General features: G+C 35.1%; 4 protein-coding genes and 1 pseudogene across 6 annotated transcripts; 2 read left to right on the top strand and 3 right to left on the bottom strand.

The window, feature by feature from the left end:
- Positions 1 to 3,930: 3,930 nt before the first annotated feature.
- Positions 3,931 to 7,240, top strand: LOC140988207 (uncharacterized). Of its 2 annotated transcripts, XM_073457197.1 has the most exons (10): positions 3,931 to 4,132; positions 4,230 to 4,396; positions 4,491 to 4,601; positions 4,679 to 4,776; positions 5,188 to 5,263; positions 6,052 to 6,132; positions 6,336 to 6,370; positions 6,647 to 6,736; positions 6,832 to 6,988; positions 7,060 to 7,240. In XM_073457197.1, exons 1-10 carry the CDS (start codon positions 4,009 to 4,011, stop codon positions 7,177 to 7,179), a joined length of 1,059 nt encoding a protein of 352 aa, XP_073313298.1. In that variant the 5' UTR covers positions 3,931 to 4,008; the 3' UTR covers positions 7,180 to 7,240. The 2 variants fall into 2 exon arrangements, with proteins under 2 accessions (XP_073313298.1, XP_073313305.1); XM_073457204.1 differs by lacking the exon at positions 5,188 to 5,263 and having other exon boundaries at positions 4,679 to 4,735.
- Positions 7,241 to 8,452: 1,212 nt separating this feature from the next.
- LOC140988200 (uncharacterized) lies at positions 8,453 to 14,464 on the top strand. The gene is made up of 14 exons (XM_073457183.1): positions 8,453 to 8,808; positions 9,257 to 9,423; positions 9,760 to 9,863; positions 10,763 to 10,829; positions 11,115 to 11,207; positions 11,330 to 11,494; positions 11,585 to 11,725; positions 11,824 to 11,901; positions 12,229 to 12,341; positions 12,431 to 12,491; positions 12,565 to 12,732; positions 13,104 to 13,205; positions 13,822 to 13,911; positions 14,092 to 14,464. The coding sequence occupies exons 1-14, from the start codon at positions 8,517 to 8,519 to the stop codon at positions 14,152 to 14,154; spliced, it is 1,704 nt and encodes a 567-aa protein (XP_073313284.1). The 5' UTR covers positions 8,453 to 8,516; the 3' UTR covers positions 14,155 to 14,464.
- Positions 14,465 to 15,113: 649 nt separating this feature from the next.
- Positions 15,114 to 20,199, bottom strand: LOC140988191 (mitochondrial fission protein ELM1). The gene is made up of 10 exons (XM_073457172.1): positions 19,808 to 20,199; positions 19,266 to 19,504; positions 17,815 to 17,911; positions 17,223 to 17,372; positions 16,990 to 17,116; positions 16,141 to 16,253; positions 15,945 to 16,008; positions 15,776 to 15,869; positions 15,590 to 15,698; positions 15,114 to 15,373 (listed from the first exon to the last, which is right to left on the bottom strand). Exons 1-10 carry the CDS (start codon positions 19,997 to 19,999, stop codon positions 15,272 to 15,274), a joined length of 1,287 nt encoding a protein of 428 aa, XP_073313273.1. The 5' UTR covers positions 20,000 to 20,199; the 3' UTR covers positions 15,114 to 15,271.
- Positions 20,200 to 21,149: 950 nt separating this feature from the next.
- Positions 21,150 to 23,482, bottom strand: LOC140988178 (uncharacterized). Of its 2 annotated transcripts, XR_012177309.1 has the most exons (3): positions 22,791 to 23,482; positions 21,534 to 21,783; positions 21,150 to 21,401 (listed from the first exon to the last, which is right to left on the bottom strand). XR_012177309.1 is itself a non-coding variant. In XM_073457157.1 (2 exons), exons 1-2 carry the CDS (start codon positions 23,448 to 23,450, stop codon positions 21,655 to 21,657), a joined length of 789 nt encoding a protein of 262 aa, XP_073313258.1. In that variant the 5' UTR covers positions 23,451 to 23,482; the 3' UTR covers positions 21,150 to 21,654. The 2 variants fall into 2 exon arrangements, 1 of the variants encoding a protein (XP_073313258.1); XM_073457157.1 differs by having other exon boundaries at positions 21,150 to 21,783.
- Positions 23,483 to 23,846: 364 nt separating this feature from the next.
- Positions 23,847 to 25,931, bottom strand: LOC140972839 (germin-like protein 9-3; annotated as a pseudogene).
- Between the last annotated feature and the right edge of the window lie 969 nt (positions 25,932 to 26,900).

The following is a 26,900-nucleotide window of genomic DNA, read 5'->3' as shown; positions in this document are numbered from 1 at the left end:
TAGGCACTCATTGTTGATATGCTACCTAATATTGCTAATATCAGCATTTTTCCATAAAAAGGATTAAAAATGTTTTTAAAAATCTTATTACATTAAGCCATACTTTGACTATGTGAAGGATGAAACTAAAAATAGGCAACTTTATGTAATAAAAATAATATTGTGACAATGTATTTATAAATTTAAGTATATATGTAAACCGAATTTTGTATGATGTTTTAGGGACACAAGAAATGTGCATATATTTACTAGATTCATACATGTGATCTTGTTTATTTCTTGTAATGCTTGATTTTCTTGTTTTGACTTTTAAAGTACTTCGACCACAAAAGATCGATGGCGGCTTTTGATGAAGGGGCCTTCAAGGTTTGGGAGCTTCGCCATCAAATATGATAATTTTGTGGGATGATTTGAACATATAGACATGTACAATTTTTTTTTAAAAAAAATTAAATAGGGTGCTCTTCGCCTAAAACACATCATCTTACATTTTAGGATCATTTGATCATAAAGTCTGTAAAAATTTCGAGCAGCGATAGCAACTTGCCCTAATTTTGTATTGTTAAGACTTAAGAATTCAAACAAAGTCTCAGATTGGAAATACATAAGGAAGATAATAAGTTAATATGATGGAAGGATCTCTCTTTATATATTGGTATGAAATCTTTTGGTTAAAGTTCAAAACAAATCCGTGAGAACTTAGACACAAAATGAACAATATCATATCATTATGGACATATGTGACTTTTATTATTCAACAAGTGGTATCAAAACAATGGTCGAGATCGAACCATGTGGGTGGAATCCTCATATATTTAAACGAAAGAGGTGAAAACTCTTAGTAAATCTGAGATGAGATCGAGGTAGGCAGTGCTCTAAGTATTTCACATAAAGCAAGCGCTCCCAAACACAGAAGATAGGAGTAGCCTCGTGGATGGATGGATGGGGTTGAGGGGATGCTTAGACCATGAGATGAATTATTGTTCTTCATTTGGGGGAGAAATTGTTAGAAATTTAACCAAAGTCTCATATTAAAAATATACAAAAAAGAACATTGATCAGCAAGATGAAATGATATCTTCATTGATATGAGACATTTTTGTTAAAGTCCAAAAGCAAATATATGAGGACTTGAGCTTAAAGTGGATAATATCATATTATTGTGGAGATATGTGATTTTTATTATTCAATATGTATGTATGAAAAATTTATTTTTAACATATTTATAAATTTATTTTTAACATATTTAAAAGTGTCCAACTAATTTAGATTTCAAGAGTACATGTTTACTTTTTATGTTACATGTATATATGCAGATAGATATATAATGGCCACTTACATGGCACAATGCCCATTAATCAAAGAGAGGAGATGGGGTCTCCGCACTTAGTTATAGGGACGTAAATAGATCAAGTCATTATTGAGTTATTCGATTTATAAGAATCTAAACAGATCAAGTCATTATTGAGTTATTCGATATTTGGCTAGGTAAAAAACTCATTCGATATCATTAAATTTATCGAGTCAAGCTCGAGCTTAAGAATATTTGGCTCGTAAACTTGCGAGCTGGAGCTCGACTCTTTTATGCTACTAGAGCTCGATTAATTTGTTGGGTCTTGAGTGTACAATAATAACTTGGAGTGTCTCACATCAAAATTTAAATGTAAGGAAATTATTGAAATACTATAAAATGAGAAGCCATCCCCTTAAATTCTCTTATCTTAGTCGGTCTAAAAATGGTCGACGAGCTCGTAAACTAGCTTGTTTATCGAGATCTAAAACGAGTCTGCTTAACTAGTCGAGCTCGAGTTATTCGCGAGCTTAATAATTTTAAAATGAGTCAAGATCGAGCCTCATGATAAAAATTTGAATCGAGCTCGTATATATATAAACGAATCAAACTCAAACATAATACTCTTAATTCAGCTCGACTCGTTTACTGGATGCAAAACAAGAATACAAAAAAAAAAAAGAAAAAAAGAAATGCTATATACGTTTTGTAGGGATTTTATTTTCTTGATTTGGGAATATTTAAAAACTATAAAAACACCCACATACCGATAATGTAATCGGGTCCCATCCACATGATCAGCTACCCAAATTCCATTTATACACGCATTTTGTCGCATCTCTGAACTAATTAGACGAAATTTAAATATTTTTATTCATAAATATATATGTATGTGGTAGATTTCTCATACGAACACGACATGCAATTTGGTTTAAATATTATTTATAATTTTTATATCGTGAGTTAGGTTACAAGCTTACAATATAGGCTTGATGTTAGAACGATCGAAATGAGATACAAGTGTTGTTATATAGTTTTAATGAATTTGAATTATTATATTGTTATCAACTATATATTTTTTTATTAAAATGACAAAATTTAATGATTTTTACTGCGAAGACAGATTTTTTCATCGTGAAGATCAGATTATTTTGTAGTGTAATATTATGAATCTTGAAATTTTGGGTGATCGATCGATTAATCGTAAACATGGTTGGAATAATTGTATGATCCCAAAGAATTGCTTATGGTATGGAAAAAAAAAAGTTTTCTCTAAGTTTTCTAAACTTGTGTAAGTAAATGGCTTGATGAAATTACAATATATAATTTGTATTATGTTATGTTTGAATAAAAAATAAAGTTTCCATTGAGAGTAGATTTGGAAAATAGTGCTCCTCCACCCTATGGAAGTATAATTGTTATTATTGTTAATCAAATGAGACATTTTTAACGTAAGATAAGATGATTAAATATATTTTCGTAACAAGATTTATAAATTTTAGAAAAATTTGTTATAAACTTTATTTTTGTTCGAGGGAATCTTACTCTAGTGGCACTTACCAATCAATTCTTGGTGCCTTGGGACTTATCTTCTTGCGCTGGAATCAATTAATATACAATTGGAGTGGGTTGGGATTTTGGGTAATTTGATTAGATAAATTCTTTTAAGGAAAATTGTGATGTATCTACACATTCATCAAAATACGCATGATTAATGTTTGATCTTTCTTAATTTTTATTAAATAAAATAGTGACAATTTGATTTATCACGAAAATAATACATTCAAGATAAATTGAACTAAAGCCTTCCGACTTTTTAAATATCAATGACAACCATGTCTCTTTCCAGGGANGTAGGATATAGTCGACAAGCAAAAGAATCTCTTCAAGTTATTAGCGTACTAATCAACAATGCGTAGAATAGATAAGTTTATCAAATCAACTAACCATGAGTTTCTTGAATTCGTAAAACTATCCAATATTTTACCAACCGACATCCTTATTTGGAGTTTCGACGAACTTCCGATGAGATTTGGTGACTCTTTGGCTGACTATCGAGATTCCCGTTTTAACTGTATTTAATATTTTAATCAAAGATCATACAATGATCGATCATGTGAACTTGATGTTAAAGGCATCATATTATTTTTATTATTGTATCTTCCCATAAAGATCATTACTATAATTCAAACATGCACTATACTCAATATAATTTGGGCTTGTAATAGTAGGCCCATAAAGTTGATTTCTAATTTATGTAAGCCCGCCGATTTCTTTGTGAAACATCACGACGGACGCTGACAAATAATCGGGCCCACCAAAAAAATAAATATTGTGAATTGAGAAAACATTCATGCATGGACGAAACAAGGATTATCCTTTAAAAATGTAGTATAAATTACAATCTTACTATTTTATTTATTTATACTATTTATATTATATTATTAAATTTAAGACAATTAAAGAAACTAATTTTAATATCACGATCTATTTTAATAATTATATATATTAATAAATGGTTAAAATTTTGATGTAAATTACGGTAGTTCAGTGGATAGATATATTTTTTCTAAATAATACGTTGCAGGTTTTATTTGAATCTTTTTTTACTTTTTTTTCTATTTAATGGAAAAGAAAAAGAAATTTAAATTTTTCGTTCAAATTAAAATATTCTTGAAAATACCGTTACAGCGTGGCACACGAAATCCTTGCAGATAATGAACTGTCTCACGGCAGCTGCATACTCACCAAAATATCCGGTGACCCACTGCGGCAAATCACGTCGTGTTAGTTCCGGAGTACCACCTGTAATCTCAGCTCTCAAAAATTCCCCGCCCCCTCGTAAGTACCCATTTCCGAATTTATGTTTGTTTGGATCTGGCACCAGTTGTCAGCTGACGTTTATTTCTTACTTTTCTGTTTTGGTGTTGAATGAAAGTGAAAGAATTTTCTGGAGATGATGTTTTGCGAGCTTTTTTGCGAGAAAGGGAGGTAAGTGGAGATTTTATTGCAAAACTCTCTGATGAAATCTGGCTGAAGAAGGGTTTGACTGTAAATTCGGATAATGTTTTGGAGCTTGGGGGAATTGATGATGTCATGGAGGAGGTACAGCCGTAAAGACAGTATCTTTTCGTTTCATAGTTATTTATTACAGTGATTTTTTTTGTTTTTAAATTGGTTCTTCAAAGTATTTGTGTAGCCTCGTGGAGAAGAAAATGAAAATGGTGGGTTCTTGAAATTGAAACAAAATAGTGAATGGCTTCTTGGTGACAGCAACTCTGTACCACTGAACAAGAAGATGGCCTACAAGGTTGTAAATGGTGCATCTTTTTATTAGGAGAAGATGGTGTTGTGAACTTATTGATTTTAATGTGATTATGATGATAGGAAGTTCTTGACGACGGTGAGAAACGGAAGAGACTGAATTTCCTGAGATATGAAGCTGTATGCTGTCTGAAACTCAAGTTATCTTTATTGTCTATTGGGTTTGTCCTCTGAATGATTCTTAATCGTTTAGCTTTAGCTTTAGCTTCTCGTGTTGGTACACATTACTCAATTGTGATGCATAGTATCAGCTCTTTTCTGATTTAATAGGATTTTAACATGATGTCTTCATTGTGGAACAATGAAATCCATAGTTATTGAGTAGGGACGCATACTAGTCGTAGAACGCGGGTGCTAGGCGCAAAGTGAAGCACACTTTTATACACCAAGAGATAATATACTAGAGTTTAAGCATCTTGAGACAATTTCATCACCTATCTTCCGATATATACTTTACCACTTCTGAGCGACATATAAGCCAAAATAAATGACCACTACATCACATTTCATTTCTTATTTATCATCACCATATTTAAGGTAAACTTAAAGGTCACCTTTAGACTTTAAAACAGGCTAAAGCTCGAGCATCATAGCCAAGGCATGCACTTTACTGACTGCAGACCCTTCACATGTTTCTATCCTCAAGGGGTGAGAGAGCCTTGTTTCCCCTCGAGTGTAGGATGACTTGATGGCTTTTCTTTACTATGGAAGAATTGTTACCATTTCTAGGTGCTATGTAAATTTTCCTATGTAGTTGCACATAAAGTGTGCTACAAAGTTTCCATAGAATTTGGATTGAATACACAACAGATATTTAAAATTTTATGATCTATGAATTCCTAGAACAATTGATTGCCTTAAATTCATAAAAAAATTCATATATTGAATATAAATGCATGACAAGAGACTGTCACACGACCTTAGTCTTGTCAAACTCTAATGCCAATAGTAAACTTTGCTGCAATTTACGATCTGCCTAATCGAGTTACTGATTGAACAGATCTACCACAAAACAATGTCGATTATTTTTTGGTAGATCTAATCAGTTAGGGGACCTAAATATGCTGATGGTAGGGATGCAGACAATTGGGGTCAGACTTGAACAAGACCAATATATTCATGCACGACTAAGATTACGAGGTGATATCTTTTTGTACATATTATATTTAGTGTATATATATTTTTTGCAAATCAAAGATAATCATTCCTGGAATTTATAGATCTGAATATTTTAAATTTAGGTTGGGTATAAGATCTGGGTTCTTGGGAAACCCAACAAGTTTGTAACTTAAAGCACGAAACTAACGTCCATTGATCAATAAGAAAGACTAGATTTAAATAGAATGTTCGTCGCTAGTTTTCGTTTGGCCCACGAGAGGCAACTTTGTGTTTCTTGATCTAGTAATATGTGTAGATGTTTTCATTTCTGAATGCAGCTAAAGAGTGAACTGCTGCTTTTGACAGTGGGTGTTGGAACTGCATGTACTGGATACTGTCTCGTAGCTTTGTCATTTCAGGTAGCTATCCATAGAATCCGTAGATATGTTTTCAGGAATTGAAGGTAAAATAATCATTTGCCCTGGCTTTTAACTCCATTTTAGATATATGTTTATGATGGATTTCTAGTTTATTTTCTCCCATTTATATGTGTTGCATAAACCTTTTTTTTAATATGAAAGGATATGAAATCCTTATATATGCTATACTCTGTATTCGTCAGGCTGCTGCAAGCTATGCTGTCGGAGTTGTTTTCAGGTATGATTTTAGTTTTTACCCCTTTCTTTTCTTCACGAGTAAATCTGAAGGAGCCTCGTCATTTAATATTGTCTTGTCGATGATGACATTCATTCAAGATCTTCACTCTATGTCTTTTTCCATAAATTTGGTCTGGCGAATCATGAAGTGGATAATCTAGTTTAGTTAGCGTAACGATTCTCCTTGTAAATCAAATAGCATTTTGTAGTGGACTTGTGACTCTTTATCCCCATCATATCTATTTGACGTGTGCATGTGGTTATTTTATTCGTGCAGTTGCTTGTATTTCCAGCTACTATGCAAACATGCGGACAACATATCGAGTGACGTTGTTCCACAGATTTTCACTAAAAAGAGAGCAAAAAGGTACCAGCACTTATGTCTGCCATTTTTTTAATGTTTTTTTTTGCTTTCAAGAATTTATTTTCTTGCTTTGCGAGCTCACATTTTTGTCCTGTCAGAATGGGAATAAGAAGCGAGGATTTACAGGACGCGTTCGAAAAATCAGTGAAAGGTGCAAGCATCGCCCTTTCATCACCAAGGCTCGGTGTTCCTGCAGCTATTTATGGTTTGTGGGAATTCTCCCAACATTTTTCCCACAATGTATTTGATTTTCAGGTATTCAAAAGAGTAGCTACTGAATCTTTGCTTCTGATGTTCACTCTGAGTTATGAAGACTTGTTTCACAGCTAGTGCCGGCTATGGTTGGGCTATTTGCATACAAGGCTGCTGCGCTGGTGCAAGTATATAGAGATAATGAAGACCTTCAATTTATCTTTCCCGATAAAGCCAAAGATCCGACTGACTGAATGATGGATTCTTTGTAAGAAACAGCTTATGATGACTGAGAGGTCTACCTACGAACATGAACATTCAGGATCGAGAGGTGAAAATGCTCCATTCTTATTCTTGCAATTTCACTCAAATTCTTGACTTTGCAAACCCCTTGTTCGACATTTATTTCCCTTGAAGTTCATGTACAGAACCTCAAATGGCCGAATAACTAGGGATGTAATCGAGTCGAGCCGAGCCGAACTCTTGAATGTTNATAACTGTAGGCACGCGTCTTTTTCTATATGGAACATTCATGGAGTTTGGAGGATCACAGGACCCTATCAAGGAATATGTCAAACAAGCACTCGAATGTACAGTAGTTTACAAAAGTTCTTATTTTTATCTCACTTTTTTTGCGTCATATTGCAAATCGTGGAGTCCTATCTGCCCCCTTAAACTTCTTGAATAATCCGCTGTCCGATTCGTCGTCAATATTCGAGCTTAACTGTTTAAGGGAAGAGTTTATAGGATTTATGGCGACCAAGTTGAATTGATTGGATAAATGACTTTGAGTCAATTGATTTTTTATGTACCCGCCCATAATTAATGCTAATTAATATATATTTTGTGTTTCAAATTTTACTAAATTTTACTCAAATAAGTCACATTTGCACACATTATTATTAAAATTAAATGCAATAAAAATAATGTATTAACAAAATGTTATTATTCATTGACGAAATATTTGATTCATCTATTTTTTTAAAAGAAATAGACAATAAATCATATCGTACATTTTAAATGATTAAACAAGTATATTGATGATTGTTTAATTAAAAATAAGTGAATCAAATGTTTTGTCGTGACTTATTATATTTTCTTAATTTATGATATTTAGTGTATTTATTTTTTTAATAATATTTGTAAATATGGTTTATCTAATAAAATATAGAACAATGGCTTTAAAATATGATATTTATTATATGTAAAAGAGATAAAATATGAAATATTTTAGAACTAATATTATATTCTACTCATAAAAAATCAATTATTCCAGTATAATAATTTTTAAAATATAAACATTTTTATGAGACAGTTTAGTATGTTAATTTTGTAAAGCGGATTTCTACTCGATTTAACTCATAAAAAATATAATTTTTTATATATAAAAATATTTTTTTATGATAATTATGATATTGATAAACCTGTGGATCAAACTCTTTTTTGTATATATATTTTTTGAACATGTATAATATTTTTCTTAAATATTGATTAAATATAAATCATAATTTATATCATTAGAAATAAAAATTGTGGCAGATTAGATTACCATATCATTCTTCCTCTGAATCAAAGCTCTTGGCTACTTCCAATGGCGAAACCGCAGAAATCTCATCCGCCGGCGTTGGTGGACATGGTGTGCTCCTCAGTGATCACGTTGCTCATCATAGTCCTGGCGTGTGTGGAGCTATGCGATGCCGCCACGGTTGTCGACGTCTACCGTCTCGTGCAGTACGATCTCGGGGGAGTGCCGTTTGGATCCCGCCTCGCCGCTGTCAACCACCACGCGGGATCCTCACTCTTCTCCTCCTCTGAAGTGGCCGATCTCTCCCGCACGATCCTCATTCTTCCCGTCCGTGAATTGAATCTCACTCTCATTAGAGGTCTTTTGATTTACTTCTTTTAGTTGATTTCTCAGGATTTTAGTGCTTGCAGAATTAGTAGTAGTTCGTTTAAGATTGCTTGAGCTCAATTGATTTATTTAAATTTACCAGAAAGAGCTGTTAAGACTGCTGTGTTAATATGGGTTGCAAATGTGTTTACTCCATATTTGCAGCGGTCCGGAAGGATGTGAGTATCTGTTGGCAGGATGGCTTAATCGTATAATATAGAGAAATTGTAACTTAGGGAGCTGAGCCAAGCAATGCCGATTATGAAGTTGATCCCTGAGGGAAATTCGAAATTTGAATTCTAAAACCGCGGAGTCCAGAAATTTTTTTCGCTATCTATTTATTTTTAGCTCTTGCCACATTAGTCTAGTTTGGATATATTTCAGTGGTTTCCTCGTTATCATAAAACAGGGCTGATAACTCATTGGAAATCTTGTGGCAGAATATATTGAACAAAGGAAACCATTGGGTGGTCTATTGCTTTTACTTCCACCAGTTTTTAGTCCTCAAAACTCAGACAGTGGGGGTCGTGCTGGTCATGATTTTGAAAAAGGCATGAAGGAAGTTCTTACTGAGCTAGAACTTGTGCTCGTACACGCAAACATCCCTGTGAGTAAAAAAGAACTCTCTTTTGTTCATAAGGATTTCGTCTTTTCTTTCATTTCTTTTCTTTCTAAAAAATAAATTAGGGTGGCTACTTTTACTTCTTTGGTATTGTTTGATCAAAAATCAAAATTCTTTCTTTGGAGAAAACAGATAAACAAAGTAAGGTTCTTGGACTCAAATATTTTTTTTTGAGATTATATGGACCAGTTTCCTACTTACTTATATTCAAAATGAAACCAATAAATTTACACCTATCTAATCATTTACCTTGAACTTCTCGATGCTGGATGGCAGTTGTACATCTTCTTTTCTGTCTGATGGTATTATCATATGTTTCAGTATCCAGTATATTTTGGTTTTGAGGATGAGTATGTTAACGCTGTGCTAGCTGATGTGAAGAAGAATGATGCCACTGGTCAGCTGGCAACTGCTACAACAGGAGGGTTAGTTAAAAAACTCAATGCATTATTTTGATAAATTATCTAAACATAAAATCACTTTAGCCAAGTGTGCCTGCAAAAATTGTGGGTGTTGGGGAGGTAGAGTAGTATACTTCTTTTACTTCAGAGTATTTTCTATGGATAACGCTCAAGGTTTAATACCCTTGATTTTGTAATATTCTGAGTTTTTATCTTGTAGATGTCTTATATATCCTAATGGACTTCTTGTTTAAATCAATCATAATGATCCAAAATAGTTTTTAATGATCTGTTCGAAGTTAAAGAGACCTTTCCATGAATTTTTAGATGTCATACAATATCTACTAAATATAAATATATTTAAAGGGCTGGACGACTGCATCTCTAGTTTTCTATCCTTAGTTTTCGTACAACTTTTTCAGCTGTAGTGAAAGCATTCCTTTATAAATGTTATGCATCAACACTAGAATTTCCAAGTTCCAAACAGCAATCTTCAAACTGGTACTTCTCCAGTTGCGCTTTGTGGCCTCAGGGTTCCATGATGCAGTGATAGTAACCACAATCTCAGTTTCTACCTTCTGTATAAATTTTTGTAAAGCTACGAGGACTTCTAATTCAATTCCAGGATATTGATAGCTACCATGCTATGCCATCTCCTTATTCATTGGTAAAAAAAATTTGAGACTCTGCCGCTGCTATTGTAGCTGTTTGTTTCATAATATTGGTTTTTCCCTTCGCTTTCTATTTGTGTCAAAATTATTTGTTTTTTACATTTTGTTATTTTGATGGCTATTACATCCTTTTTCATACTTTTTGATGGCTTCATATGTTGGCATCACGTTAATGTCTTTCGAAAGTAATATGGGTTTTCGAAGTCTAATGAAATAACCTTTTCATAATGGAAATCTGATTTAAAATGTCAGGTACAAACTTCTTGTTGCTGCAGCAGAACCCAAGAAAGTTACCTCTCCCACAATCACAAACATTCAGGTCTAGCTGTAGGCCTTTACCTTTTTTGTATATCTAGTGATCCGATGTGACTAAATTTGCTGTATGCTGAATTCTGTTGTTTTAAGTCCTCAATGTGGTTTCAATGACCTATTGATTGACTTGGCACCACAACTCCAAAAAGGGAGGGGTCACGGATTTGAGCCCTAAATCCTCCTACTCCCATGTCAAAAGAAGTCTTAATGTGGTCGATCATCTCAGCACTAGTTCCATTGATATTTAAGCTATGTAAATTATTTCAATCTTTTGAACTTTGTGGTATGTCAGGGGTGGCTTCCAGGCTTGAGAGCTGATGGCGATTCCAATCAACTTCCGACTATTGCTGTAGTGGCATCATATGACACATTTGGAGCTGCTCCAGTTAATTATTTCTCACTGAAGATTTGCCTTTCTTTTCTTTTCTTTTCTTTTTCTTTTTGTTTTTCTTTATTATTTTTTATTTTTTGATAGTCTATGGCCTTGTCCCATCTCAATGCTTACAGGCATTATCCGTTGGAAGTGATAGCAATGGAAGTGGCATTGTGGCACTTCTAGAGATAGCTAGGATGTTTTCAGCATTGTATTTGAATCCTAAGACAAGAGGAAAGTATAATTTACTCTTTGCACTGACATCTGGAGGACCTTATAACTACAATGGAACTCAAAAGGTGCCTTTTCTTCTCAAAAGACTTACTAACCTTTCACTCTTGTATGCTGGGTGCTGTGTCAGATTTTAATTTGATACCTATCTTTTATAGTGGCTACGGAGTTTGGACCAAAGGTTGCGTGAAACTATTGACTATGCTATTTGCTTGAATAGCCTTGGTTCATCTAGCAATGAGTTATGGATTCATGTCTCCAAGCCTCCCGAAAATGCATATATAAAACAAATTTTTGAGGTAATCCTGAGCAATTTTTGTGATGTAGAAACACGGTGATTTGCAGGCAGCTATCTATGTGCAACAGTGCTTCCGTCTTATTTGTTGGAGTTTTACAGGGTTTCTCCAGTGTGTCGGGAGAATTGGGGCTTAAAGTTGGTCTGAAGCACAAGAAGATTAACATATCTAATCCTCGAGTAAGTATCTTCTCTGTTTTTGTGTAGTTGGGTTACAATGGCAATATCTGGACCTAGTATTCTTTTGAAAACAAATTTTAGCTGTCATGAAAATTGTGTACAAGTAAAATTAATCGTGGTTTCTTCAGAAATAGGATACGTGTCTGTAGTGGGTTCTTGGTAACTTGATGGGTATTTGTTGAGTTCCAGAAGTAGTGTACTGTGTGAAACTCGTCTTATTCTTAAAAACATTGTCTTGTGTGTTTACTTTTATTAATCTATATTTCTCACTTTTTCTGTCAACTTTCATATTTTTATTCCTTAGGCCTATGCTGTGAAATATTCCAGGTTGCATGGGAGCATGAGCAATTTTCAAGATTGAGAGTCACAGCAGCAACAGTATCTGCTCTTGCTGTTGCACCTGATTTTCTGGAAAGTTCTGGAGGTTTGTCAGACAACAGGTTGTAATTGTGGGAGGTTTCTTGTTCTTCACATTCCTTTCTTTTTTCTCCACGAGTTATCCTTTTCTTCATTCTGATCTCCCCTGCAGACATTTTGTTGATGAAGCTTCAATAAGCCGAAGTGTCAAATTAGTTGCTGAAAGTCTTGCTGTAAGTCTATCTTTTCTTGATATGATTAGAAATGAGTTGCAATTTCCTAATAGTGGCTCTTTCTTGTAAGCAGAGGCATATTTATGGCCAGGATGGGAAAAACACAGATATATTTGCAGATAACAGCAGTTTATCTGTTAACCCTTATTATATCCGTTCTTGGTTAGAATTTTTGTCAACAACACCTCGAGTGGCCCCATTTCTTGCAAAGAGCGATCCTCTCATCATGGCTCTGAAAAAGGTTGTTTTAGCTAAACTCATGCGTTGGTATTTATCCTCGGGACAGTATATTTTAGTGTATTTACATTAGATCTTGTTTTGAATATTTTTTCGCAGTTTTTGGTATGGTTGACACAATTTTTAAATTTACAATTAGAAAATCCAAATAAAATCTGACGGAACAGGGATAATATTCTTTGCAACACAAATGGCATATCAGGATTCATGTTTTATTGTGTATGGTGAACAGTGGACAGTTTAAACCTCTATTGTAGTTGGATCCTTTTTAGTTGAATTTTGTTGCTATTTCATCCTTCATGGATATGTAGAAATCAATTTCCAATACATTGCACTTATTCTCATGCTGACTGGTGCAACTCTTGCTACTGGTAGGAATTAGAAGACCACACAATTGATGTGAATATACAACAGGAAGTACTTGATGGGATGCTCACCTTTTATGATTCAACATCTGGGAGGTTACACATCTATCAGGTAGTAATTAAACTTGATCTCTTTTGTCTACTCTCGCCAGCCAGGAAAATGCATACAAATGGCATACATAACAACCATGACAAATTGACGAGCACAATTGCAACTTCTACATTATGGCTTAGTTTGGAAGTGGGAAGAGAAAATAAAAGAAAAGAAGAGGAGAAAAGAAATTTGTTCTTTTCCTTCCATTTCCACCCACATTTGGAAGGAAAATTTTACACACTCTACAACACATTTTCCTTTCTTCCCTTTCCATTAAAGTCTCCCAAACAAGTCAACCTTTCGAAATTCCTTTCTTTTCCTTTCTTTTCTTTCCAAATCCGATGTTTTTTCTTTCCTTCACTTGCTATATACGCTTTTGAAGATCCATTCTACCTAATTTGATCATGTAACGGAGAATTAGTTGAAGCTTCTTATTCTTTTAAGACATCTTGGGACTAACTAGTCTTGCACCAATGCCACAAACTTGTCGTTACATGGTTATTGTTGGCGAGCATCTCTCTGAATGGAATATGTAGTAAAGCAAAGACAGCACAATTTTTCCGAAGGAATAGTTTTAGAATATACATGGATTGTCTCCAGTGAATGAACCCACAATTATTGTTTCTTATTGCAGGTTGCAAGTGTTACATTCGACTTGCTTTTGCTGCTGGTTCTTGGATCATATTTGATTACACTTTTCAGTTTTCTGGTCATCACAACTAGGGTACGAGTTCTTAAACAAATCCTTCTTTCTCCGTTCCTGTGATCTTTTCATTCTACTGTAAAAACGACTGACGTCCCTGTAATTTTGGAAAATGAAAATAAGTTTGCCTTTCTGCAGATAAACTTGTAGCACAAAACCATAACATATATTCAATCTCTCTGGTTTCATCTTTTTTAACAGGGTCTCGATGATCTTATCAGTCTGTTTCGTCGTCCCACTTCCCGTAAAGTGAAAACTGCTTAATTAAGCGGTGGCCACGTTCCTTTTTCCTCACATTTCAGTTAAGTCTCTGTGGACTGCTTTTTGTAGCATAAATTAACCTAGATTACGGCTAAGATTTGCCTACGTTCTGCCCTCTTTTGTTCTCCGGTTCTCAGTTGTATGTTTCATAGGTGTTATCAAAAAGTTTTGTTTTGACTTAATTTTCGTCAGATGTTATTGCCTAGACAATTGAGTTTTTCTTCATGAAAACAAATTGTAACGTGATAGATGCCACAGTTGGGATTTATCGAGTTGACATATATTAAAATTAATATTTTACTTTTTGAAAGAATGAATTGATTCCAGATTCTTTTTGTCAAGTTTAACTAGTTTCATCTGATATTTAACTATGGCTTAGGACTTTCCTACCCATTGATTTATCCGACAACAAAATAGTATTTTGTTGCATTATTCATTATTTGAGTCGTAGGATGAGATAATAAATAATATATAATATATGTATGAAATAATAATTTATAATTTTTATATTTTGTGTAATTTGAGTCAAACAATAGACAAACATTAGATGAAAATCATCTTTCACACCATGATATCAATACGAATTATGAAACGCGTGATAAGCTGTCAATCCACGAAAACTTGAAGATATTCAGAAATTTCCGTTGAAATTTGAACTTTCTTAGGATTGAGAGATGGCATTAACAGTTTTAGATTAAGTCATGAAACACATTAGTTTGAACGCAAAAAGAAAATAACATGCTAAAAGTAATGCATATCATAGAAAACTATTTCGATTTCGATACAAACCACAAGATTTCAGAGAGCAAACTACTACGATCTCGGTTTGAAACCCAACCAATAATGGAAAATATCGAATTCTTCCAATTTCAACCTCTATTGTACAGGTCGTGCAAGAGAAGGTGACATTTATTATAATATTCGTCAAAACCCGCAAGGGATAATTTGCAAAACTCAATGTGGAACTCTTATCGATCTGTGGTTTGTTTTCTATTGAATGAAAAAAAGTCCTTATATGCAAAAAAATATGAAACAAGAAGCTACTAAGGAGGCTTTAGAAGCATACAGATGCTGCTTTAACACAAACATGGTACACAAACGCACAAACAAATACTCGTTCTTATAATCGTAATTTCCATCCACGCTGAGCAAGTGCTTTATGAACCTGATTGGCAGCGTCTGCCGTATCATTCAGAGGAGGATAACTCCAGCTTTCAGATATCTGAAATCAAGAAAAAGGTAAGATATGGTGCAAAAAAAATTCATTACTCAACCAACATAACATGCTAAGGAAGACATTTTTGACCGTAATCCAATTCTTTTTTCCTCGCCAAATGGATATCCCATTTGAACCACGGTGAAACTAGAATACGAATGATAGATAAATGTGTAAATTATACAAAAGTTAAACATGGTACATTACGAGGTAGGCACTTACATCTTCAAGACCTGTAAATGGTCGAACCATGCCTCTTTCTCTTAGCTTCTTATGGAATTCCACAAACTTCCAGGTACAACGTTCAGCTCCAATAACATAAACAGGCTTCCTGCAATGGAAGAAGAGTCATTCACATATTCAGAATGCATGTTTCCAAGAGTCTAAATATCGGCTATCAATCATTACCCAGTGCTGCAGGCTTCACTCAACATACTAACTGAATCAGCAGTGATTATGAAAGCATCGGCCCAAGCTAGATGTCCCATATGCGGATTTGGTTCTGACATCGACAATTTACTAATAAGTCCTCAAATACATTCATGGGTATACATCATGATTTCTGAATATCAAGTACCTTCACCATCCCATATGTATACTTTCGGATTCGTTCCAAGTTCTTTCTGAATAATTTTAGAAACCTGTGAACCAAAGGGCCAGGAAATAATTAAAAGAATGGTACGGAATTTAAAAAGAAAAAGAATTGTCTGAAACTATAAGCATTAGTTGAACTAGAATGCAAACAACTTGAAACAACAGAATTTACTACATGCCTTTCCAGGTGTACGCCTTGTGAATGATATCCTCACACTTCCACAGCTCGTTAGAACATTATGCAAAGAAGCAATAAGCTGCTTAGCCAGGTCTGTGCTATATCTGCAGTATCCTATCAACAGATACAGCCATAAGAATAAAATAAAAATGATATCCTCACACTTCCACAGCTCGAGTGTGAAAAATAAAATTTCCAAGAAATCAGAAGACATAAAACACTTAACTAAAGGAAGCGAATTTACATATTACGAAGGAAATTTTTAAGAAATTTAAGTAACTCCGTAACTCCATTAAAAGCGAGAAAAAAAAGTTACAATGTCTGCAAACAGCAAAAACTGATGACAATGACATGAACCCAGAACAATCATCGAATCCGGTCAAACTCACGATGAGATGCATTGGTTGTGTCCAACCCACCATTAAGGCAACAAGACAGAAAGAGATAATGCTCACAGGTCCAACTGTAGCATAGATTTTCCATGATATGCTGGATGAACCTCATAATCCACATATCATCCATAAAGTGGAAAAAATAAAATTCATGACGCTTCCAAATGGGGAATATAATAATTATAATTACTAAGAGGCATCAGAGGGAGCAAGAATACAAGGCCCAATCCGTCAGACTCCAGGTTTTGCACTAGGCCCAGAAATTACTCATGAGATTGTTAAAAGTCTCAATTAAACTTTTTTCACAAGTTAAGAATAAAAAGAAATTATTGATGTCATATAACAGAGAATTGTCAAAAGTAAAATTGCATTAAAAAATGAAACTGCATTAAAAAATGAAACTCAAACATTAATAAACATGAAGAAGGCTCGTCACCAGGATAAGCAAGAGAGATTACTTGTAGGCCCTCCAATGTTGACTACTAGCAAAGGCTTAGGTAAAGACGCAAACTCATCCTGCCAGGCTTTAGCTGCATTACGAAGCGCAGCAAAATCTATTTGATGAAGTGCCCCGACTGTGAGGATCTGAGCAATTTTACAACGAGCATTCATTGCAATTGTGAGGATTCAAACCACTGCTCAGTACTCAGTAGTTAAAGAAGACTGTACGAGTATAGGTAAGGTAACATACAACATGCCCATCAGGAACTTGACGCGGCGTTATCCATTTCCTGAGAAACCGAGGAACCTGCTCCTGCGCAGAAGGGGTCAAAGGGTAATAATCGTGCTGTGGCGTGACGACCATATCAAACCTGTCCAAATGGTATCTTGGATGCTGAATCTGCAAGTCAAGGGCAAAATAATTTTTTTCTCAGATAAAATATTATTAATCAGCATATGTTTACATAAAAAACATATGTATCACAAATAAAGATACGTTAGCGCTTCAGCACTTCCATAAAAGGAACCGTTTCACACTCAGTCACAGGACATAAAATCAAGGTAAAAGAGTGTGTATTGCAAACTAAATAGTTACTAATTAGCATTATTTGAAGATTAAAAGTCATTTAGGTACATAATGCTTATAGTTTCACGTGACATCAAAAGAAGGTGGCTGCAGATGCCATGGTGGTAACAGGAACATCGCAAAACTCATCATGGAACCATTTATTTTATTGATTCTATTCCGGCAATGTATTAGAATCTTCTTTAATGGTCCAAAAATAAGAATGAGATCAAATATTTGTACATGTAGCTTGCAAATATAAGGTCAGAGTGCAAACCTGCACAACAAACACATTCTCAGATGCTAATCTTTTTATAGAACTTGCAATCGAGATGGTGTCTCTGCCAGATGCAACCACAAGCAGTGGGCCATCCCTGAAAAGAATCAATAAATTGTCTCTAATCCATCAAAATTATCAAACCTTGCATACATATTTCACTCTCATTGCTATATACAGATAACTTTCAAAGAAGGTAGCGAGTCCTCTTTGCACTCAACCTAAAATATGTAGGACTGACCCAGGATGAAATGGATAAAAAAATTAAAATTATTGAGACTCATTATATATCATAAAGTCGAACTAGGAAATTTCTAAGATTAATTTTTTCTCGTACCACCTTCAAGAACATTCAACCAAACCTATACTTAAAATATCGAGTTGAATAAAATAATTAGCTATGTCCTCCAAAATTTAGCGGACAACAAGCATCAGAGGCACCTTCAGTAAAGGGTAACTTGAAAGTAGATGCTTCTGAACAGGTTTTATCATATAATGCTGGCTAACACTTTGATTCCAATGCACGACCCAACCTAGCTAGTGGGAGGATATTTTTGAAAAATTTATTTGAAATTTCAAATAATTTTCTTTTAAAACGACTACCACTCCTTGAGACCTTTGTGTCAAAAGTCATCGCGTGCTTGCATTACTCGGTTCCATTAAGTGATTTTTCACTCTTTAAAAAAATTGGAGCCGAGCTAAAAAAAACTTGGAGCATAGCATTAAACAGTACACGCAGTCTATGCAGACCACTTAAAAATCATAAGAATAGTGTTTCAAGAAATTTCGTTTGTCCAAAATTTCTATAATTTTGACCTATATTTCAAATATTTATAACGATCGTGACACTTCCTCGCTATAGTTTTAGTCATTCGAGAGCAACAAATGCTTTGCGAGCAGTTCCAGGAAGACAAAAGCCCTCACTTAATGATTCATTTCTATCTGTGGGAAAGCATTCATAAATGCAGTAGCATCCTCTAGAATAAATTTGATCAGTCTCAACTTTATGGGAAAAACCTAATGTTTGCATCTTCTTTAGATAAGCCGAAAACTATTCTCTACATAACCTAATAATCCTGGAATCTCCAAAGATAAGTGTTTGGTTTAGCCGCTTGTTTTCATCAACAATAAAAATTAACTTCCTTTCATATCACTATATTGTGCTCAAATCTCAATAAATGCATAAACCACTAACAAAATTTGAAATTTTTGTACATTCTTAAAATAATGGGTTGCAAGTAATTTTTTCTAAAGTTAAAAACAAATCCGAGTCATAAAAAATCTAGAAAATCAGACAGGTTCATCATTAACTTAAAAAATCCATAATGAGAAAGAGGCAGTCCTAAACCTAAAACCGACTCATTGAACAAACTAATCAGGAGTTTAAGTATGTGTTATGGGCCTTTATTATTCTCGAATACATATGTAAAGTGACAACATGAGAAACTTACTTCTCGAAAGTTTCCTTAGCCATTCTCACAATATTCTTTACATCAGCCTCCAACACAGATGACAAGCCAATGCCCCCACCATTCGCAGTAGGGGAATGTGTTATTTTCTTTCCCCTTCCAGCAATCAAAATCCGTGATAATCCATATATCTGGCAAATAATGTAATACAACTTCTTGTGGAAAGACACTGGGAGCCAGTGTAGCAACTCATTGATTCCTCCAGTTGGTCTAGTAACCCTCTGACAATACGCAGAAGCAGATAAATGTCACACAATTAAATCTTAAAATTTCCACACTCTTAATTATGGATTCTGCTATGTCAATTACTGATATCAGTTCTAGCCAGACTTGTCAAGTAGTAGCATTTATGCAAGTTCACACATAATATATCCATGACACAAAGAAATTACAGAGAAAAACTTCTACAAAAAACTGGCTCTCAAAATTGAATCAACAAGACATCATCAAATAGAATCCACCGAAAAGGAATATCAGAGGCATCATACATCACAGATAGGCGTAAAACAAAATTGGAGGTTTACATAGAGAGTTTGCCTTTCAGACAAGCCTAGTGCCCGAACCAATCCGATGCTCTGATTTTCGCTAGCCGGGAAACCGTTTCCGATCACAACCGCACGGCGGATAACTCCATAAACTCCGCCTTCGAATATATCAGGCACTCCCCCCATTGATTGTGGGCTACCAGGTGGCTCCGGAAGCCGTATCGGCTTCATCTTCTTCGCAAAACAAACGTACACAATAAATTAACTAGCGTATGTATCTGTATATATATATAAATTCACGTTTTGCAGTTGATGAATCGAATCAAAACCCTAGAAAGAGGTGACAAAATGGAAATATACACCTTTGCTGCCAATTTCCCGGTATTAGTATTAGCTTTGTTTGCCACTTCGACTTCTCCCCTTCTTCCTTCAAAGAAAATATTGATATTTATTCTCAAATAGACCCTCATATTTTTAATAATGTCATTTACCCCCTATAACTATATTTATTTTTGTTAGTTATTGCTTCCATGCCCATAAATTTTTTTTAATATAATTATTAAAATAAAATATTAAGTAGGATAATTTCGTTATTTTTAAAATTTATGGCGATTGAAATACATTTTTATAAGATTAGAAATGATGTGGTTATTTTATAAATACATCATAAAATATAAGTAATTTAGATTTCGTCACATCATCTCTTGTATTAAAAAAAATCTTATACAATATTTTCTTGAATTAAACTTAACGAGTCATCTCTTTTAATAATACAACACAACTATAGTTACTGATGTATGCGTGTGTAAAATAACAATAACAATACGTATAAATCAAATGATAATACGAACACAAATTTTATAGTGTCACTATTTTTTTAAAGTTGATCGAATTTAATTTAGAAGAGTAGTGTTGAATTTCTATTTAAAAAGTTTCTATCTACATAATACGTGGAGTGAGTTGAACTTTTTCAATAGGATAATAGATTTTAAAAAAATAATTACGAAATAAAATATTTTAATATCTTGTTACGAGAGCAACATTTTATATGAGAGAATAGATTATTAAAAGGCACACGTAAGTGATACATGTTACATATGCAATGTATGTTTTTTTTTAAAAAAAAAACATACATTATAACAATGAGGGTAACGGGAAATAGAAGTTGGAGGAGTTTTTAGTATTAATAATCTACACTCGCATATAATTGCATAATTCATATTCAACCCTTTCAAAAATATTTTGATGAATTAACTCGATATTTTACCTTATATTTAATGTAAATATATCCTCATCCGTTCAGCTATCTTTTCTTTTTTATTCTTATGGTTTTTTTGGAATAAAATCTCCTATGTAGCTAGAGAAGTTTATATCACTGCAGTGCAGATTTCGACAAAAATATCATAGACAACTTAGTCTAACATGTGTAATGTCTAAAAACAGACATAAACCACATCTAACTCAAATACACAGTCCTTCCTTTATAGAAGTGGTCTCAGGTACTATCAGCTTCATTTACAGGGGTATATCCTTCTAAAACACCTTGAAATAGTTGAAAAAAAACTTGATTTGCCAAAGTTGTACAGAAAATGTGGCCTCACAGATTTACCCCTCCACAGGATCGCCGTCATCTCTGTGACCACGGATAAATCAAATCAATTAATATTTCAAAGGCTTCAATTCTTTTAAGGCCTTATAACTAACTGTACTGGTTATATATAAATTTAGACATCAGAGATCACAAGGGTAACATCTGTTTTCATACCAAGATGATATGTGCCATATGAATTGTGAATCTGAGTTAAGGATGCAGGATGAGGTTGCGGAAAGAATCCATCAAACTGTAAGCGGTGAAACTTAATGAGCTCTAGAGCATTTAGAGCACATCAAGCCATATGCTTTGCGACCAAGTAGCATACTTCATGGAAGGATTGGGCATTCGAACAAGACAATGAGCAAGAGACGAACCCAGCTGGATATGCACATCTTTGGAGTTTTATTAACCATTGATCCCACTAGAAAAACAGAAAGTAATATAATTTAGATTGATCTAATGACAAGTCATCAAAATCCTTCAACACAACATCATTCAATACTGCTAACGTAGTCTCAATGATTTGACAAGAAATAAACCAAAACTCAAATTCTTGACATAGTACAACATTAGTATTCAATTCGTCAGGTTTTCATGATTTTTCGAGGGAGCAGTATTACTGCATTGTATGTTACCAAAAACAAAAAGAGCCATCCGCACATTTTTGTCATTTTAAAACTTCCGAATTGAGATTCAAGTAACATGATCTCAATAACAGAAAAAGAAGGTAAATTAACTTCAGAAAAATGGACAAAATCTATGCAGCTTTCCTCCCAGGTTGAAAGAAGAGCATATGGAAAAAAAAAATCCAATCTATGTTTCTTTATCTACAAAGTCAGTACAACCAAGCAGCAAGTCATTAGCCAAATAATACCATAATGCATGATTTAACATATTTGCGGAAGTGCATCTTCAGCTGGGCAATCCCATGGATTCGTGTGAAACTGCCATTTACTCATCAAAATTAACATTCCACTGGGAAAAGAAGACAAGGTGTTCTTAGTTCATCAAATATTAAATTATCTAATGCAACTGATATTTGACAAAACAAACATTTCACAGACATCTTACATCTCCATCCACCACAAAAGTAGCCCATCTCATTGCTCATTAATATTCATACATAACACACCATTTTATTCAAAAAAATCATGAAGAAAATATGAAACAAGATAAAAAATGATTCTTGCACCCATAACTTCGAAATGAAGCTCAGACGATAAGCAGATAATGGCAATCTAAGTTTCAGTCGAATAGAATGTATTTACAATATCCCCAGCAACTATACAAAGTACATAAAATTACCCACTTCCCGAGTTAAAGACAACTATAGACATCAAATCTTATACAATAACTAAAGCAACAATAAGAACAGATACAAATCAATCAATCGGTGAAACCAGTCTTTCGCCAAACAGCATTGCGCACCTGCCTGAGATCCCTCCCTTTCAATGTCCTACCAGCCCCTTCCATCACCGAGCATGCCAAAATAGGCGAATGCCGCGCCGCCACCACCTCATGCGGCGGCAATATCACGTCGTTCCCCTCCACTTCCTCCTCCTCCTCTTCCACCAAGACACCTTCAAATTCCATCACCTTCCTTCGCAAAGCCTCGGGAATCACCGGCACATTAACAGGTGCCGATTGGTGGTACAAACGCATCCTGTCCACCTGAGAAGGCATAGGAGGAGGCCGCTTTGGTATCATTATCCGAGACGAGAACGACGTGGATGGGGAAGTGGAAGAGGACGAGGAGAAGGACACCGAAGTGGACGCCTTGTGGTTGAACACGGGCCTGGAACTGGATCCTGATCGGGCTTTCGGGGTATCATTCAGGGCAGCTAAGATACCATGATTCTTCTGGCCGTGGTTCTGCGCGTTCACGGCGGGGCTGAGACTGGGGTTCGCGTCCAGGTTCGATGGGGAAGAACTACCGGAAGGGGAGCTAAAAATATCGTGTTCGGAGAGTTCTAGCGGAGGCGTGGCGGCGGACGATTGAGGTTGAAATGTCCCCAAGAACCTATCAGTGGAGAAAGGGCTACGGCGGTGGTTGAAGGAACGGGTGGCGGCGCCCGCAAGTTGTTCCATAGAAGGAGAGCGTGTGGAAAGTGATGGGGACCTTCAATAAATATTGACAAATCCTGGCTTACTGGAACCTAAACAAATAAGTCGGTCAAAAACGTGTCCAGAAATAAGTGGCTCACCGGCTGAGACTTGGACATAGAGTTGATTCGATCACGGTCCGGTTCGAATTTGAAATCTCGTCACAAACTTTGATGCCGATATTCAAAGAACTTGTATTACGTTTTTTTTATATTAGTTGTAATACTATTTTAACTTGTACGATATTAAAATTCTTATCATCCCCTAAATATTGATTACCAATGTTGAACAAAAAAGAGTTGAGGAAAGGCCATTTAATCATTACAAAGTTTATACTTCGCACACCCAACTTAAAACCATAAAGAAAACATACAAATTTGATTATCCCTTTAACCCAGCTTTAATCTTCTCAACAGTGGGGACAACAGTCTTGAAAGAAAGAGCCAAAACACCGTCATCAATGGATTTAAAGAGGGTATTCGGCAATGAAACAATGCCCCGGATTAGCACTCCCGAAAGCAGAAAGAGCCATAGCCGGATCTTTGGAATCTTAATCCTAAAAGTTAGCTCAAAGAGAAATTGTCCAAGTCTATATATTTAACTCATTAGTACTTAATTCAGCCGATTTGTGATATTTAGCAACCTTTCACGTCCAAAAATAACACCTGGAGCTTGAAGCATACAAGATCATATGGCCCACATGACAGTCTAACGCATAACGGTGGGCTTGAGCTCTAATAATATGTTAAGACTAAGACTTGCACCTAATGATGATAAGAATGAGACTTGGACTTAACTCAAACCCAAAAGCTATTTCAATGGGAATTATTGTCCAATTTCATATATGCAATTTTTAGGGATTTTATCCCACCGATGTAAGACAATTAACACACATCTCTCACGCTCAAGAATGAACATCTAGACTGTAAAGGTTGCAAGACAACGGGTGACCCAACTATGTTGCACTACAACGGGTGACCCAACTATGAGCATTGCAATACATAACGGCGAAACCTGAGTTCTGATACTATGTTAATATCGGGACTTGGATCTAACTTGCTAGCTCAAGGGGATTGTTGAAGTCTATATATGCAACTCTTAAGGATTTTATCCAATCGATATTCGACAATTAACATATATCCCTCACGCCCAAGAATGAACATATAGAGCGCGAAGTATACAAGATCAGGTGACCCATATGACAATGCAACACATAACATTGGGTTTGAGTTCTGATACTATGTTAAGATTGAGAATTTGACCTAATAATGATAAGATTGAGACTTGGATCTAACCCAACTCCAAAATTTAGCTCAAGGGTAAATGATTGTCCAAATCCATATACGCAACACTCAGAGATTTTATCCAACCGATTTGAGATAACTAACATTAAGGAAATGCACCCGCCCTTTTTGAAACACAAAAATGCCACCCGTTTGCGAAGTTCGACAGTAGAGTTTTCATTTTGTGTCCACAATTCCTACCTCCAATGAACCCTGAATCAAGGACAGGAGCTCGGTGGGTGCGTGTGAACCGGATTGACTGACTTGCCAGGGTATACAAAGGCAGCACAGGAGAGTCCGTTCAAGGCAGGAAGTTTTTCTATATATATATATATTCTTTTTAAACTTCGAAGGATGGAAGGATTGGTTTGAAAAGGAGAGATCGAAGACCGGTGAATGTGAAGAAGTTTCATCGACTTGCGTCATGTTTGGTGGTAGGATAAAGTCTGTGGTGATATCAGGATCTCCTGTGAAGACCGTGCAACAATTTGGAAGGAAGAAATGAAGGGCACAAATCTGGGACGAGATTCATTCAACCGATTACCTCGCAACTTAAGGAAAAACCAAAAATCACTCCATTGCAGCGTAAGTCTCGGACGTGTAACTCGAACAGAGAAGAGGCCACATTCAACTTGGGAGAGAAGAGTGTAATCACCCCTTTGACTAAGTAATTAGCAAAATTAATGGAGTGACAAAAGCTTACCTTTGGAGCTGAACATTCAAGCCTTTATATAAGGAGAACCGAAGGTAGTAAACCCACCTCACACATTGCAAACTCCTTCCCCGTTGCTGCAGAATTTTCGGAAGTATAGCTGCTGGAAAACAGATTTTTGATCCAATTTCCTGGCCAAAGTCGAAGCATTGTCGTGGCGTTTCGAAGTCCAGTTGCTATCATTGTTAATTCCCCTGCATCAACCGAGTTCCTGCTCATTCTTTCGAACTCAGTTGCTGCCCGAAGTTGGTCCAGAAATAGCCGAAAAGCTTGATCAAACAAGCTATCCAAAATCCCGAGAATTCCGCAACGGTTCGAAACAATTGCTGCCTTTTCTCCAAACCAAAATTCTGTCCACTTTCGAAGGTTATAGCAGCCTATTTCGGTCAAGATCGAAGCGTTACAGCAGCATAGTTCAAGCTTTGCCGCAACCTTGTTCGAGCGGAATTATTGTGGCGCACCTTTTAGCATTTCAATCCCAACGAAAATAGTAAGTGGGTTTTCTCCTTTGTTTCCTTTTGTTTTTGATATTATTAAATAAAATTGCACACTTATATTTATTTAAGTGGCCCTTGATATTTATACTCTTTTAATAAATATAGTCCACTTATTTGATTATTTTTAAAATGGACTTTTGCATATATAAATTATTATATAAAGGAATTGGCTCACTTATTTTCTTTTTAAGTGAGCATGATATATTTCGAAAATAAATTAAATATGACTTTGAAAATTCGATCGGCATGATATATTCGTTTCCATTTGTTATGAAATCCCCTGAATTATTCGTTGTTCGATATCAGTTATAATATTTGAAAGCATGTTGAATTATTTGAAATGCACTGTAATGATTCGATTTAGAAATGGTAAAGGAAATTCCGAACTTTGATATTTTCTGTTTAGGCCCTGATGCGGTGGGTTATAATAACCGTTCCTTTGGCCTCGCCCCTTAGAGGAGTAACATATAGGGGACTGATCAGTAAAACCATAGAAAATGAGATGATTTTCAGTGCTATATTCGTATTTTGTTAGTATTTGATTCAACATGCTTAATATTGAAATTACGATAATTTATTCGTATGTATATCCTCGATATTTGTTATGCACGATCGGCCCCCATTTACTGAGTATTTCCCAAAATACTCACCCCTTACATTCCCACCCAGATAAGAACGAGGAACAAACTGAGAATGAAGAGCAAGATTACTTTTGGGGATGGTGATGAAGCGAATCCAATTCGAGACCAGTCGAATTTAATCCGTCTGTCAATTTTATCATCATGTATTTCGCTTCCGCATTTCGTTTTAATCGCATTGTAAAGACGATTACTTAATTATGAAATAGACTGGTTATTTTGATTACTACGAGGCTTGTTGTTTACAAATTGTGTGATTTTGAAACAACGCCGGTGTCGACTAACCCCGGTCTCGGGGCGTGACA

The sequence above is a fragment of the Primulina huaijiensis genome, chromosome 1 (assembly GCF_012295235.1).
Source record: "Primulina huaijiensis isolate GDHJ02 chromosome 1, ASM1229523v2, whole genome shotgun sequence".
In the NCBI taxonomy this organism is placed as follows: domain Eukaryota; kingdom Viridiplantae; phylum Streptophyta; class Magnoliopsida; order Lamiales; family Gesneriaceae; genus Primulina; species Primulina huaijiensis.
This window is presented reverse-complemented; position numbering and strand designations above follow the sequence as displayed.

What these genes read in the sequence shown, in the direction of transcription:
- LOC140988207 (XM_073457197.1), top strand. Translation starts at nt 4,009, where the DNA reads ATGAACTGTCTCACGGCAGCTGCATACTCACCAAAATATCCGGTGACC. An exon ending in CAAAAATTCCCCGCCCCCTC is followed by an intron (nt 4,133 to 4,229) that starts GTAAGTACCCAT and finishes GTTGAATGAAAG; the next exon opens with TGAAAGAATTTTCTGGAGAT. An exon ending in GCTGTCGGAGTTGTTTTCAG is followed by an intron (nt 6,371 to 6,646) that starts GTATGATTTTAG and finishes TTATTCGTGCAG; the next exon opens with TTGCTTGTATTTCCAGCTAC.
- LOC140988200 (XM_073457183.1), top strand. Translation starts at nt 8,517, where the DNA reads ATGGCGAAACCGCAGAAATCTCATCCGCCGGCGTTGGTGGACATGGTG. An exon ending in ACTACAATGGAACTCAAAAG is followed by an intron (nt 11,495 to 11,584) that starts GTGCCTTTTCTT and finishes TATCTTTTATAG; the next exon opens with TGGCTACGGAGTTTGGACCA. An exon ending in TAGTTGCTGAAAGTCTTGCT is followed by an intron (nt 12,492 to 12,564) that starts GTAAGTCTATCT and finishes TCTTGTAAGCAG; the next exon opens with AGGCATATTTATGGCCAGGA.
- LOC140988191 (XM_073457172.1), bottom strand. Translation starts at nt 19,999, where the DNA reads ATGAAGCCGATACGGCTTCCGGAGCCACCTGGTAGCCCACAATCAATG. An exon ending in GCTAAGGAAACTTTCGAGAA is followed by an intron (nt 17,912 to 19,265) that starts GTAAGTTTCTCA and finishes GATTCTTTTCAG; the next exon opens with GGATGGCCCACTGCTTGTGG. An exon ending in AGTGAAGCCTGCAGCACTGG is followed by an intron (nt 15,699 to 15,775) that starts GTAATGATTGAT and finishes CTTCCATTGCAG; the next exon opens with GAAGCCTGTTTATGTTATTG.
- LOC140988178 (XM_073457157.1), bottom strand. Translation starts at nt 23,450, where the DNA reads ATGGAACAACTTGCGGGCGCCGCCACCCGTTCCTTCAACCACCGCCGT. An exon ending in AAGGGAGGGATCTCAGGCAG is followed by an intron (nt 21,784 to 22,790) that starts GTGCGCAATGCT and finishes CTGTTTTTCTAG; the next exon opens with TGGGATCAATGGTTAATAAA.